General features: G+C 37.9%; 1 protein-coding gene across 29 annotated transcripts in view; it reads right to left on the reverse strand.

Annotated features, from left to right (window-relative positions):
• Positions 1-16,073, reverse strand: part of LOC117303882 (ankyrin-2-like) — a 123,361-nt gene that overhangs the window by 24,045 nt on the left and 83,243 nt on the right. For 18 of the 29 annotated variants that reach the window (XM_033788314.1, XM_033788300.1, XM_033788290.1 and 15 more), the window contains 12 exons: positions 15,929-15,975; positions 13,758-13,808; positions 12,866-12,940; positions 11,937-11,972; positions 11,570-11,608; positions 10,541-10,579; positions 7,664-7,690; positions 7,340-7,432; positions 6,654-6,683; positions 4,629-5,462; positions 2,220-2,264; positions 127-207 (listed from right to left, as the gene is read on the reverse strand). In XM_033788314.1, coding sequence (XP_033644205.1) covers positions 127-207; positions 2,220-2,264; positions 4,629-5,462; positions 6,654-6,683; positions 7,340-7,432; positions 7,664-7,690; positions 10,541-10,579; positions 11,570-11,608; positions 11,937-11,972; positions 12,866-12,940; positions 13,758-13,808; positions 15,929-15,975 — 1,397 coding nt within the window. The remainder of the gene's footprint in view (positions 1-126; positions 208-2,219; positions 2,265-4,628; positions 5,463-6,653; positions 6,684-7,339; positions 7,433-7,663; positions 7,691-10,540; positions 10,580-11,569; positions 11,609-11,936; positions 11,973-12,865; positions 12,941-13,757; positions 13,809-15,928; positions 15,976-16,073) is intronic. The other 11 variants (XM_033788294.1, XM_033788295.1, XM_033788293.1 and 8 more) reach the window with 11 other exon arrangements.

Consider the following 16,073-nt stretch of genomic DNA (forward strand, 5'->3'; position numbering starts at 1 on the left):
TATCCCACTTCTGCCACCTTGGTTATCCCACTCCTGCCACATTGGCTAAGCCACTTCTGCCACCTTGGCTACCCTGCTTCTGCCAACCTGGCTATCCCACTCCTGCCACTGCTGCCCTATACATACCTCTTCTGGCAGGGGGGCTTCCTGGAGGCTCTCCCCTCCTCTCTGGGGCTCTTTCTGTTCCACCTGTTCAACCACTCTCTCCTGCAGTTAATCACACGTGAGTCACGAGCATATCAAGAACGTACTACACACACTGGTCTAAGCTAAGGTAATGCAGTATGCACAACACGGTTCTCTCAATTCAGAAGCAAACATTCCTGATTTTAAAGCCATTTCTTTTTAAAAATTGAGCTTCAAATAGTACATTTACAAAATTTGTTTCTATTAATTTCTCAGGAAAACCAATCATAATGGCGTCAAATCAGGAATGTTGATAATTGTGTCTCTTTGGAATGATTATAGGTTCTCTCTTTTGTTTCACTTTTGTTTAGTGACGTACTTTTTTGATGCAATAGGGAGTATACAGAGCCTTGCTGCATACAACTTGAACTTTTACCACAAATTTTACAATAGTCTTGGCTTACTTTTACAGCAACCAAGTCCTTTCAAAAAGATACAATCTTTGCTTCCAGTATAAAGAAAAGTCTACAAGTATGTGAAATTACTAAGCACTGTTTAGTGAGATCCAGCAATACTTAAAAGCCATTCAATTAGAAGCAAAACAAAAGCAAGCAAGCTAGTAACATGCAAAGCAGATATTTCAAACAAAGTGGAGGAGTTTGTGCTAGGGAGGGATCAAGGATAGAGGATTGCAATATAGTTTGATGTTGTTATAGAAAAACCATGGAGCACTGTTGTTCGAACTACTGTTTATCTAATATTTCTTTGAAAGCATAATTACTCTAGCCTGTTAAGTATTTGTTTCCATTTTAATTTAGTAGGATTATACTTATAGATTAATTATGGATGTTTATTAGTTTGTTGTTAGTTAAAGAAAATGTTAATACTTGTTATAGTTAGCTATTACGTCACTATTAAATATTTAATTGTGTATTATTTAAGTTAATTTAATTTATGTTATTTAGTAACAAACTGTACACCACTTTTCCTGTTCTAATTACACACAATTCCTTACTTAAACAAACCAGACACTACAATAGAAGCAACTGCTACCATGAAACAAAAGACAAGTTACATTTAGAAAAATTGTTGACAACATTGAACAACAACAACAACCACAACATCAACAACCACAACATCATGAACAACAACAACAACAACAACAACCTAACGTCTGGAGTCTTTAAAAATATGTATATTAAAAAATTGTTTAAAAAAGGTGCAAGAACAAACGGGTTTTAAAGTTATTTTATCCCTTCCAAAAGATTAAGAACTTTAAAAAATGATGACGAAATTTTTGGAAGCTGCAAGAAAATGATTATGATTAATCAAATTGATTTTAGGGCATTCAAGTTAATACATTAGTTTTAAATTTTCGGCCAAGCTAATTTCATGCATTTTCATAAATCTGAAGGCTCATTGTGTTAGAGAATGGAGATTAGAATAGACATTCGATGAAGTAGATAAATAATAAACATTAATTTTATTTCGCCAAATGCTTTGGCAAACTTTGGAGAATTGTTAGCTTATAATGCAAGTGCTTTTTTATGCTTTATTAAGTCCATTTATTTTGGTTGGAAATAAAAACAAATCTGGCAAATTTTTTCCTGGAATCCTACTTTGTTTTCACTCAGTCAAACTTAGTTCAAACAAACCTTCTATCGATCTCGGTTTAAAATTGATTGATACTTTCTGGGTTTTTTCTTTAGGCACTTGGAGCAAGAAATATTCAAATTTCTATTTGTTTGCTGTTTGTTAATGCGGCATTACTAGCAAGAGAATAAGAAAATAAGAAAGACAAAGGTCTCTCTGTTAACTACACAAATTCAGCCTCATTTTAAAAAGTTCTGGCTGCTTTGCAAAAGCACACAGCTCAAGCACCCAATGCTTCTACAAAACTACTTGAATATCAATTTTGAAGATTTAAAATACAAAATCAAAAAAGAAAGGCTGTAGTTTTTCAAAACCATTCAAATTTTAGGCAACTTTAGTTACAGATGATGGGTTAATGGGATTAATGAAATGCAACTCAGTTGTTAAAAGATGGATAATAATCCAATTAAATGAAAAATGCAAAGTTTTTAGAAGCATACCTGTGAGTCCTCTACATGATCATCCTGGAGGTCAGCTTGGATTTCCTGTGGAGTGTAGCGAAACAATTTTCAGTCTCTGTGGGCGTCACTAAAAAATAACTTTTGCTAAAAGGCAAAGTATACCTTTGGTTTTTGGAACTATTCCTAATGTTTTAATCCTATATACGTAAAACATACAATAAATTCCTCCCTGTAACATTTGGTAAGACTTAGAGAGGGTAACTCAAATTCAATTCAATGTTTTAACATGAAAGTTTTGTTAGTGGAAAAGTCTTTAATTAGTACTAAAATGGGCACAGACTGATTTGTAGGAGTACCAGTCTTTTTGCTCACTTGTACTTTCATGTCAGCAGTTAGACCAAAACTATCACTGACCACGTTTTCAAGTAGCTGTTAGGAAAATATTACAGTATACAGTGTTTAGGCTGGTAACCTGTTCGTGGTTAGCAAGATTTTTCTGTTCTTAGCACAAGCACGAAACTGGTTCCCATACCACCTGAATTTGATTATTGTTTTTCTAGTGATACGCAGCAGTGTGGCAAATATTTATGAGGTAAAATTTAAATTTGGTATTGAATTGATAAATGTTTGGAATAACCAGCAAGCCATGCAAACAATGTGCTAACAAAGTGAAATCCATTTCAATTGAATTAGAAACAATTTTTTTTTCTAGGAATGAACAAGATGAAGTTATGAAAATGATACTTCCAGAAATTCACAACTTTTTGACTGAAAAATCGACAAAAATGTAAGAGTAAAAAAAAACTTTCACTTCAGAAACAATTTTTTTGTTGTTGACTGGTTTGTTCAATTCTTGATAAAGAGCCTGTGTCATCATGATCAAAACAGGCATGTGGCTGTACATGGACCTATGAAATCATCACCCAGGGACTGCATATGTGCACCCTCCCTCCATATCTGTACAGACAGCGTAGAGTACCCGGGCAAAGAGTACCGGTGTGGCGGTTTCAGTCTTCCGCCGTGTTCAGTTTTCCGGGTGACGTAGCCGGACATTTCACCGGGTTGTTGGAACGGTTTAAGCTTTTCGGGCGTGTTCAGTTTTCCGGGTGACGTAGCCAGACAAAAATATTACAATTCTTTTCTGTTTAGTCACATTCTCTTGCCCCATCTTTACACGTATTCATGCGTACAGCTGTAAGCAGGTCAAGCTGCTTGTGCCACACCAAATTCTCTCATACGATCCACGCGTTCGCCGCTCGTTGTACTCGTGGACGCCGCCATGACAGCTACCGGAGAGTAACACGGATGACTCAATACAGCACTAAAAATTTACTACTTTTGCTTGCTTTGCGCAGGCATCGCATGACGTAATGTTACCGTATTTGGTCATTCGGAAAACTGAACACGGCGGAAAATTGAAACCGCCACACCGGACTTTAGAGTTCATAATTCCATGTACAGCCACAATACAACCCTGCTTCGATCATGACACGCCCCTTTAAATGAACCAAATTAATTAAAATACAATCAGAATGTTAATATCAGGCAATAATCAAGTTAATATTTATCAGTAGTTTCAAGCATGAGAGACTGAACATGCAACCAACATTTAAAATGCGCTGATAAAAATGTCAGGTGAAGCTTATAGTTGAGCAAGCACGACAAGCGAATAAATTAGAGAGAGTGAATGAAAAACCTAATTGGATGGGCTGTTACATGTAGGAGCTGTGCAGCAAGACACTGTTTGTGACACAAGAAAACAGGAGAAAAACAATTAAAGGGTGTTTACCGCTTGCTTCAGAATGATCCCACAAAAAAGCAGAAGGGCTTTTCAATTTGTCGAAACCCAACAACATTATAACTGGGAAACATCACCTAACATAATCTTTGGACAGGTTGGAGGATTTTATGATGTGGTTGCTTTTGAACAAAAACAAGAACAGAATCCAAAGAACTGCAAAACAAAACTGAAAAAAAAAAGCAGCAAATGAAGTGATGACTTAAAAAAGTAAATGTTGAAAAAAAAACTGATTTGGAACGCGTGTGTAGAACTTCCTGCGAAAGTGTTGCAAAAATCTACACTGATTCTGCATTTTTCTGAAAGTTGCTTTTGGGTTTTATTCATTTTTCTTCCTTTGTATCACAAAATAAAATAGTTAATCTTTAAATTTCCTTTGATAAGAGATCAAATGAATCAACTGGAAACAAAAGGATATGCCATGGCTGCTATGGTCTCTAAAAAGGTTAAAATGAATTTTTAAAAACTTTGAAATGCCACTGTGTCATACTTCTTAGGTCCTTGGAGTAAAAAAAATATCCCCAGCGGAAAGAAAACAACAGCCAACGTATACAGAAAACTAAACACTAACGCAGGACATTGACAACAGGTCTACCATGATGTGCTGCTATGCTTAGGAAACGTTTGATTTTAAGGTCTTTAATCCCTACCTCTGAATAACATTCCAGAGGTGTAGTGGCTTGTCTCCCAGGTTGCGTCGTCGCGATGGTCACCTCAGACGACGGACCATGTGGAAAGTCCGACTCCGAGCGGTCAGTCTCCGGACTAGACTCCAGACCAGTGCGGACGGTCACTTGGTGATAAGTGGAAAACGTGGTGATGCCGACTTCGCGTTCGTACGGCGAAACCGGGCTCTCGTCAAAGGCCTGAGCACCGTGGTTCACGGTGTACTTGTTGTCTGTGAGATCCGGGCCACAGATTCGGGATGAGTCGTCAAGAGGTTCTGGATCACAGATCAGGTCTGGGTTGATGCCTTGGACGGTCGACTCGAAGGTGGTTGAGATCTCAGGCTCCTCGACTGAGTCGGGTTGCATCTCATAGTAGGGGTTAATACCTTCTTCATCTGGTCTTGAATCGGCTGTCACGACATCTTCATTGATGGATTCAGGTCCTGCTTCATAGTGAGGGTTTATCCCTTCCTCCTCTGTCGTCTTTGTGGAGCTAATAATCTCAATTGGTGGACTGGTCACCACGATGTACTCGTCAACGTCAGAGTCAGAAGTACGATCTGGAGCTTCCTCCACTTCAATCCTGACTGGGGCGTGTTTCTCAGTGTACAAAAACTCATGCTTCTCCGGAGTTGCGGGTTCAGTCTTCGCCGCTTCATCAGTACCGACGAATATCTCCGTCTCGGCCGAGGATTCGGACTCGGACTCGAGAGGTTTGTCCTTCTGGGTATCGGTCACAACTTGGGTCCGTACCTGAGTTGTGGTTCGTACAACCGTTCGGGTTGAGAATGTTTGACTTGTGTCTCCTGGTATAGCCTACAGGTGAGTTAGAAAGACCAACAGTTCACGCTAACAAATCTAAACTTTTGGTTTGATATTCCTAAGAGAAGCTGCCTATAAAGGATGTTTAAATAAATCCCTTTACCAGCCGTTAGATAAGTCTAACTTGAAAATTACCAGTTTAAAAAACAGTCACCCTTCTTGCAATGTTAGTACTATTAAAATGCAGTTAGTTCATTCAGACTTAGAGACAGGTTTCAAGACGGCGGTAAAATAAAAGTTAATTGAAACTCAAGGGCTATTTAAATCTCCTTATTTGTTTTTTACTGCGGGCGGAAATAATGGCTTAAATAGGAAGGGCTTATCCAAAATGCAACTGCAGCCTTTTTTATATAAATACTTTAGCCTACATGACACCATGGCAAATGACTTTGCAATGTTAGCCACAAATGATGCATGTTTGTTACTTTTTCACAGAAGCAATTTTTTTTATATGAAAAGGCCAGTACCCACTATTGGTGATTCTGATTGAATGCTGTAGAAGTTTTTTTTAAAGCAGAAAGTATTCTGATAAAAGTTCTATTTTTTTCTAGATAAGTAAATACTTTGTAATGAATTCAAAGCTTCAGAACACAAGTTTTCAAGTTCATACAAAAAACTCTGAGTTTTTTTCGCCACTATTTTATGAATATTTTTCATCTTCACTCCTTGAACACTACTTAATAAAACCTTATTGCTGTTGTAAAACGGCAGTGTTTTCTTTCAACTTTGAAAAATTTGAAACAAAAGGCACAGAACTCATTTCGCCGGCAAACTGCCAGACTGAGCATTTTGTCCGATAAGAAAGGATATTCTACTCTGCGGCTAAAGTAGAATTACATTTACAAAAATTCAACCAAGAATGTGTACTGGCCCTTAAGTTGGAAAGTTAATATTAACCATGCCATGATGCATTTTTTAAATTTCTTCACAAGCTCCACAAGGAAATAAAGTTGAAATAAATCACAAAGTAAGGGCCAACAGAACTCTTGCTTGTGCAAAGTCTTGATCAAAATGCAAGTTCAAAGAAGTATACAGAAAAACGATTTCTTCAAAACATAAACAAACCATTCCATTTTTTAATTTTTGTATTGAGGGGGGGAGGGGATACTTTGAAGTTGAACGTAAGGACCATAAATTGATTGTCAAGTTAAGTGGTTTGTTTGTTTGTGTTTTGGTTGACTTTACCTTGGTTTCAGTGGGTGTTTGTCTGTCTTCCTGCAGTCAAAAGAGGTGAGAAATTGTTGTGCAATGCATAAATGTAACAGTTCTTAGGTAGTGCATATCAAGGCTGGTTTGGGGTGTGGGGTGGCATGGCTTTGGTAGGTAAGAGTGGAGCTTTGGGTATTTGGGTTTGAGGTCATTGCCGAGGAGCGGGGTGTAGGTCGAGTGTACGTGGGTAGTTGGAGCCAAGTTTGGAGTAGAGTTTGGGGTAGTTGGAAAGGAGTTAGTTAAGCCTGGTTCATACTTCATAGCAATTTTGATGTCACATCTCTGTCTTAGTTGCAAAAGCTTTTTTTCAAAATTCGCATCCAATCGCAGGAAGTATAAACCAGGCTTCAGGGGTAACTGGAGAGGAGTTACAGGCACATGGAACAGGGCAGGTGGACTGGGCATATTGAGCAAGTTTTGGGCAGAGATTGGGGCAGTTGGACTTCAGTTTGGGGTAGCTAGAGAGGAGTTGAGGTAGGAGCATGGTCCGTTGAGTTTGGAAGAGCAGAGTTTTGAGTGGAGGGGATTTGAGGCTAGTGGAGACATTTTGGGTAAGTGAGAGAGAGAACCAGCATGGGTAAAGGAAAGGGTAGGAGCGAGAAAGGGTACGAAACAAGGGGTAGTGCTAGGTAGGAGAGGGTCGTTAAGTAAGGACTCCTTACCTCTTGGCTTTCTTCCAGGACGTCCACTGTGGGTTCAAACTGCATCTCCCGTCTCTCCTCTTCATGTTTCTCAAGTATCTCCTCCTTCATCTCCTAATTGACGACAATTTAAAAAAGGCCCAATTAAGGAAAAGCCCGATTAAGGAAAAGACCCAATTGAAAATTATACAAAACTTACTTTACAGGACAAAATAACTCATAATTTCTGTGACAGCTGTGACAGAATGTCCCAGAAGCTTGCCTTTAAACTTCTATCTTTACTGGGAAGCAGTAAGTGTTTATAATATATTTAAAATGAAAGCGCAACAAAAACTGGACACTCACCTCATAAAGCTCAGCCGCACCGGCATCCTGTCAAATAAAAACATAACATTAATGAAATGTACTTCAAATTTTAATTTGGAGTCTTTAGTAAAATACATGTGTTTATATAATTCACAAAAAAAAAAAATAAAAAAAAAATAATAATAATAATAATAAAAAATAATAATGATAATAACAAAAAAATGTGAAATGGAACCAATCTGAAATCTAGCAAAATGGATTTTTTTTGTTTTTTAAAATAAAGTTCCTACTCCCTTGCTTGAGTCATAGAACCTAACACAAAATTTACTATGATTAATTTGTGAGGCATGCCACACTGAATGAAGTGGTAGCATTGACAATGTGATGAACCAACTTGACTAGCTGTCCCATCAATAGTTGAGCTTGCCCAATTGAAGTAAACTCAAGTTGGGTCTAACCGAACCATAGTTATAACAGACCCAACTATAGTTGGGAAAGGTTCAACTACAGTTGGTCGGTTCCAATTCTAGTTGGGACGATCATCAAACTTGGCCATAAAATGATTCCTCACTGGTGATAAAGAAGCCTTGATGATTGAAATTTAAGGAATTTTGAATTTACACTCAAAAGTGTTTGAAAGTTATTTTCAATCTTGATAAAAAATATTCTAAAAAATAATCTAGTGTAGCTTGAACAAAACTCAAGGGATTTGATTCATATCGAAAACTATTCTAAGGTGAAAACTTATTCTAGGTCTATTCTAGACAGTAATAACCCTAAAGAGACCATGTGGGCCACAACTGATTTGTACCAAACTGCCAAGGTGGCCACAAATGGCTTGTACAAAACTAGTTTTCCAGACATTTATGAAAAAAATGGGTATAAAAACTCAGTGTCTGCATGTATGATGATTTTTCAGATATGGATGGTCTACTTATGTGTTACGGCAGGAAGCAGTCTACGACAAAAGTTTAGTTTTTAGAAAAATAAACTAAATCCTACATCTATTGAGAAAATTTTAAACGACTATAAAGGTTAATGTTTTTTTGATATTCTTTTTCTAGAAAGTGTTATTAAGACATAACTGATAACTAAAACTTTCCACACCAAACATAATTTTACGAAAAATGAAAACACAACTGTGTTACTCACCAAGCTTTTTTAGGAACACAGGCGTGCATGCAGGAAACTTTGGGGCTTGTGTTTTCACAGACAACACAGGTTTACACACAGCTACTACAGAATGGCGATCACGAAAACTACAAAACTAACGAAGACGCTTTTTTGTTTTTTGAAGAAGGAAATGCTTTTGCTACTTGGCGTGATTTTTGTGTACAAATCGTAAACGGAAGATGGCGGCTATTTATAAAGAGCTAAAGTTTATAGCGTGCACATGTTTTTGACAAAACGCGAGGAAGGAAGTTAGAAACAATTAAAACAAATTAAATTTTAAGTACCTGAACAAAAGTCATTGGATTGAAATTGTCATGTACTTCGTTTATATTGCATGCGTTGGACAAATCCTTCGTGAAGAAAAAGAAAAGAAAGCATAAAAACAACGCATTGGTTAGGAGGGATAGTAACACACAAAAAAAAGTGAGGGAAGGAGGTGAGGTGGGGAGGGCATTTTTTATCCCAGCCTTATAGTCTAGGCGTTTGAACAGATGGAAGTATTCTTATATGAGGCCATGTTTATGTAGCACCTTCAAAGCACCTTGTAAGGTGCTGCAGCGGATTCAGCAGGCATTGCCAGACATACCAGGAGCAAACCCCTTCTCTTTGTAAAGTTTTGGGGCTCGAACCTGCACTCTGCTGCTTAGAAACACCAGAGCTGGAGTCCAATGCTCTCAACTGCTCGGCCACAGCATATCAAGAATATACAACTCATTGATATTATTAGAACATAAACTAGATCCTGTGTTGTATTGGTCGCAATTGCTGGGGTAAAACAGCAAGTTGTGTGTGGAAGCCAACAAGAGTTCTTCATTTGAGGAAAACTTCAGATAGAATTCCACAAAAAAAATGCCCAAAGCATTCCCTGCCGCATTGAACAGAAAATTGAGAGAGCGTGTAAAATAAATAAACAAGATGCAGAAATAATAAACTAACACAAATTGTGTGTGCAATGAAACAGTGAAGGGGATGTAAAAATTGGCTATAACCTTCCAAAATGTCGGGGGACCATCATCTAATTGTGGCATTTTTGGATTTCGCATTATAATTTGTTAGTATAAAACCTACTTTTTTGAAGAACTCCTTATAACCCAAGTTTTTGCAGAGTTTGATTTTTTTGGTCATGGATAGTCAAGCAAACCAGCCTTGATAGCATTTGCAAATATTCCACAGAATTTGGGTTTTAAGTTGCCATTACTTTAAGAATGCTTTGGTAGGCGATGCTTGCGATGCTTCACTTAAAGTTTAGGATCAGCAATAGGAGCTAAAATTGGCAGTTAGAATCTGGCGAATAAAAGTCGCAACTGATTTTTGAAATTGAATTTAAGATCACCTACATGTCAAGTTTCAGTGCTTCTACAGTATTGAACAAAGATATTGACTTAAAAGGGGAGACCACCAACAAAGGATAAGATAGCTCGGTTGATGAGCGCCGGAGCATTAATCCGGAGGTTGTGGTCCAAGTCCTGCTCAAGTCAATTTTTCTTCGTTCAAACCAAAACTTGTCGACAGTGTTAAAAGGGCAGGGCAAGGAAGAAAAAAAAGTACAAGGGGAAAAAGAAATGCATTACAATGCAATGCAAGAAAATTGTGCAATCACAGTAGCATCGTACAACATTTAAAGGTTGTGTAGAAGCCAGCAACACTAGGGAGAAGAAAAAAAATCTCAACATTTAAAAGATTTTTATCTACAAAGATTTTGAAAGGCTTTCAAGTCAGTGGCTGAGTAGAGTGTGATTGTACCTCAGGGATTCCTGCAGCAATCGCTTCTTCCTTCAACTCCTAAACGAAGACGACGAAGGGTGACAACGAGGAAACGAAGTCAGAGAAGAAGAGGGGTGTAAGGAAATATCGTAGGGTGAGAAATATCGATAAAACATTGATACAGTTGTGTGTAGCAACGGGGTATGTATTGAAGTATCGATAAAACATTGATACAGTCTGAGGTAACAATGGGGTACATGTATGTATTGAAGTATAGATGAAATATTAATACATTCATGGGTGACAACGAGGTTGTACTAAAGTATCGATAAAATATTGATAACAGTCCCAAGTGGCTTAAGTAAGGGGTGGAGATCTATGTCTATGCAAACAGGCCTTGGGGGTCGACGAGGGGACTTACTCCTAGTTTGGGAAGATCAGCTCATTAATGCAGAAAACGTTTTGTTAAGGGTCCTGAGGTGAAATTTTACTGAATTGTATCGATTTGAGTTCTTTGGAAAAAAAACTCACAACATGCAATTTTTCACAATTACAGCATTTTATTTGGGGGAGAGGATGACACTTTTTAAAACTTTTTTTTTTGCTTTTGCACTGATCCAACTGCTCTTTGCCGACAAAAGAAAATGTTTAAACAAAGTTTACAAAAGAGCGCTGTTTAAAATAATTCAATATAAAATATTTGTAGGCTGAAAGCAACACATCAAATTGGTATCAATCATGCAACAAGTTCTTCTCTGTATGTGGTGGTGTACTGGAGGGAAACGGTAGGGTAGGGGTTATGGGTAGGGGTTGTGGGTGGGGGGTAGAGGGCAAGGGGTATAGGTAAGAGGTATGGTTAGGGGTAAGGCAAGGGGGTAAAGGGGTAAGGGTAGATAAGGGTTTGATTAGGGGTAAGGTTAGAGGGTAAAGGGCATGGGTAGGAGGTGTGGTTAGGGGTAGGGCTAGGGGCAAGGGCAGGGGGGTAGATGTTAGGGGTACAGCTAGGGGGTAAGAAGAGGGCAGGAAAAAGGTTCGCTACGGGAGAGAATCACAACACAAGGTTAATACCTTGATCAAACTCTCTGCGACTTCGTCTTTAGCTTGTTCCTGTGATGTGACAAATCAAGGAATGGTAGATTTGGTTTCTCTGACATGTTTGGTTGATTAAAGTTTATCATTTTTTACAACTAATTGGGCAAGTCATGGTTTAATACATGGGTTTTGGGATCTAAATTGTCCTGAATTCATACAAATTTTGATAAAGAATAGCTTTGTAGGTATGCTTCACTGACGACAAGCATGTGAATAAAATTTCAAAAATATTTTAATTTAATTTTGTTTTCTTCAAATATTGATTACTTGGTAATTATTTGTAAACAAAAATATGCCAAACTGTAATTTGAGTTCAATTTGAATTCAATAATAAGATATGTACCTTGACGGCATTCTCAATATCAGAAGGAACACGCGTCTGTAAAGAAATGGAACAGTCCAAGCATGAATATGCAGATATGCAAATCATATAGGGACCCTTATAATGATGAGTGACGAAATCACTTGGTGAACATAATTCCATGCAAGTCACAACAGAAATAAATGAAATCAAACCAAATTTTGCAGAGCAGTGAACCGGTTTTGAATAATGGCAACTGAGATATTTGCTCAATTTGTAGCACAGCATCAGAAGATTTCTTTGAGAAGAAAGTAAAGAACAGAAAAACACGGACACATAGAATGTTTGAAACTAAGAAGCAGCGACTTGAAGCTAGTCCTGAAATAAAAACACATTTAGTTAATGAAGTGTTCCGGCGCCTTTTTATGCTTATTAAACTAAGTACAAAATCAAAACACCATACTGTTACTCAGGATAGGGAAAGCAACACTACACAACAAAGACATACAAATCAATTTCTTTAAGTCATGGTATTACCAGCAAGAAAAAACAAACACTTCCACCATCGATACAAAATAAAACCAATAACATGACTTTCTTGCTCGGACAGTGGTTCAGAATTTTACCACAAACGAAAGTAAAAAGGACCTTACTTGCGGACAAGTGAAACAACTTCAAGGTGAAACATTACTCACATTAAAGAGAAATGAGTGATGCAAGAAAATAATCACACAAACTTGAAATTATGATTTCACAATCGATACGACTTTACAATCATTTAAAAAAAGAAATCCACAGAATTTTGAAACTGGTTGATCACACAGCGTGTAAGATTGCTTGAGCCTTCCCTCAACAAACCAAAAACAACAAATGAGCAGCCTTGGCAATGACATCACAACTAGCCTGACCAATCAAATACAGCCTCAGTGCAACAATGAGCCAATCAAAGACATGGATAATGTCATCACTACCTCAGTTCTTGTTGTGATTGTAGTACGGTGCACCTCAGTAACGACTGATCTGTTAGGACTGTAAATGTCTACATCCTGGACGGCCAAATGTATCAAACCAATTTCTTTGTCAGTTTGGGGCTTGTAAAACTTCTTAAAAGGCAAAGTTTATCTTTGTTTTTTTTTAAACCGTTTGATTGTTTTAACCCTATATAAATGTAGATGTTTGCAACAAAACTAACCTATGAAAGTTTTGTTTCAAACGGTGGTTGTGCTTTTGAGATACCGCTGTAGACCTTGAGTGTTTATGTCCACACAGGAAGATTAATCCATAATTGGAACACACAATCTGAGAAAAGTTTCATGCAGAAATGTTTCTCAAACAGAAATGTTTATGAATCCCGCTCTCTAAAACCATATTCTTTTGAAGGGAATTGCTTCCCAAAATTGTATACATTATCAACAGCTGCAGTGTTTCCTAGCAAATGAGTTTTTATGACCATTAATTCTTGCAGTAATTGCCAAAGGTTTACCCTGCCTTTACAAGAAGATCGATTGATGCAAAAAGGGGTATTTGCCCTCGTAAAGTTTGGATAAAATCATTTGGAATGCTTCATTTATACCAAGATGAGAAAAACAAACAATAAAGAAGGGGACAGAGCAGTAAGAAGTAAACACTAATTACATAGAAAATGACAACAACTCTCATCCAAGATTTGCCAATAAGACTTCCAACAATGTGAGAGCCGAATAAAACATGTACAAGAAATAACAAAATTGATGACTACACGAAGTGAGTGTACACAAATTGATGTTAGTTCAAATTGGACTTTGATCACAAGCGATGAGGGTACAGGGTGTCTAAGGTCGGTTGGGGGTTCAGGGGTCGAAGGTCATGGGGATCAGGTCATACCTTATCAGCCTCGAGTTCCTGCTGCAACTCTTGGAACGCTCCTCCATCCTCCTGCCGAGCGGGTTAGTATAAAAATGAGCGGAAACAAGCGGAACGGGAGAGGGAGTCATACATTCAGGGGGAGGGGGGTAAAAAAAGGAGAAAGATTGAAGAGAAATAGTGAGACACAAGAGAGAAGGGAAGGAGAGGGTGGTTGAGAGAGAGGATGGGAAGGGGGTAGGAGGAGGGGACGGAGGAGGTGGAGGGGGATGGGAAGTGCTGGAGTTAGGTTTTCCTACGGGATTGTTTTTCTGTGTGAATGAGTTAGATGGACAGTCCCTTGCTCGTGGAAGAAAACGTGTGGAATTTTTGTATCGGTCGTATCCAGAGCTTTTTATTTTCTGGACATAAACTGCATTATTTTTTAAGCCCTGGAGCTAATTTTGTATGGGTTTGCTTAAAGGCTGTTGGGTTGTTTTAATTCTAAATTAAAAAAATAACATGTGAAAACTTCATTTCAAATGGCGGTCGCACATTTGAAAAAGGTTGGCCCTTGAGTTGGTTGGGTTAAAGTTGCTCTGGATACACGAAACAAACTCCACTTGTTTTTCTCTCACATACTGTTAATGAACACATTCAGCTACCCTGGCTTAAACCGTTTTGAACCAGTAACAATCAAAAGTGCTGAATGCTCACCACACTCTCGTAAAAAAAAAAGATTGATATCCAAATAATATCGATATAATGCATAGCAAACCCGGCAATCGTGATCAAGCAATGACTATCGTTTATTTGAGGTAACCTCAAAAAAATGTAGAATCAGACAAGGCAAAGACAGAAAAATGAAAGATGATGACAAAAGCTCTCCGCTCCTACACAGCCAACATTTTTCAAGCAATCATTCTCAACTCAGTCTAAACGAGCTGTGGAGCTGTGGAGCAGAAAGAAAACTTGCTTCTTGAGCCCAAATTATCATTCTGCCAAACGACTATGCTAAAATATTCAAGACTTGTAAAATAATGATACAGACAAAACTCACACATTCAGACTTCAAAGAAGCGCAATATAAACCTTGCCGTAATCCGCGAACAAACAAAAATCATATTTTACAAATATGTTAAAAACAATTTGCTGCCCACAAAGGTCATTTAAAGTAGGTCACGCAACAACCCTACCCCTAAATACTCAAGACTTGTAAATAATAATTTTGAGCATTTTAAAAGGGGAAGAAAACCAGAACAACGTTTTAACCAATGCAGGGAAAAAACAAAAACAACAGAAATAAAGAAAGTTATAACTCCAGACAGTACAACAAACATTTTTTCGTCGACAAGAATACGTTAACAGCGAAAAAAGTAAAGGACACATTTCTTGCGACTTTAGCTGCGTGGTATTTCTGCTAATGTCAGCCGATGCATTTTCGTTCACTTTTTACGAGGAAACAGAACTTCCCCGATTTGTTTTTTTAAATGGCGACGAGAAAGCAGGATTTCATGCAGTAACACAAGGCAATGGCAACATTCACAGATACCTATCACAGCAGCAGCTCAAATTTTTCGGATGTTAAAAAAAAATAACAAAAAGCAGACCACCTTAGTTTAGTCCAGTGTCCTAAGGAAATCTGCCCCCCAGAGACTCTGTCCCCACTATAGGAAATTTACATGGGCTGAAGGGAGTTGATTCAATAGAGGGCGCTATCAGAAGTAGTTTGTACACAGTTCGCAGTATAGGGGAACAGAATCCCTTGGGGACAAAATCTCCAGTAGGACAGAATTTCCTGCCACACGTCACCTTTCAAACTGTTTTCATCCTCTCAGCAGATAGAACTTGCAGTTTAGTCACAAGACACACAAGGGCTGCTGCTTTGGAGAGCAGTCTGGTGCCTCTCATCTGGCACTCACTCACCATTAAACCCAGACTCGTTCTCAATCTGTTTCAACCACTCATTTCTATCTCCATCAACACTTTCTCATTATTTACCGCTCTTTTTCAGTCTACACAAAAAACATGAAAAAAGGGCTTTCCACTCGGGTTCACGCATAAAAACAAAAACCACAACAAAATAAAAGACATCAAATTTTCAAAGAAAATGTTTAAGACTGTACTCTGCTCACTCAAAAGGAACAACAATGACTGGACAAAACATGGAAGATACAAACATATTTGAGTATATGCATATTTATGCTAATTACCCCTGTGATGTCAATGGTGATTCCTGATGGCCTGCTTCTGTCCTCATCTATGTAAAAAAAATAAAAATTCACATCTTATTTAAGTTAAAAAAAACGCACTGTTCAGTTGATGCAAGACTTAATTTTCTCAAGAGTTAAAACAGAA

Source organism: Asterias rubens, chromosome 20 (assembly GCF_902459465.1).
Source record: "Asterias rubens chromosome 20, eAstRub1.3, whole genome shotgun sequence".
In the NCBI taxonomy this organism is placed as follows: domain Eukaryota; kingdom Metazoa; phylum Echinodermata; class Asteroidea; order Forcipulatida; family Asteriidae; genus Asterias; species Asterias rubens.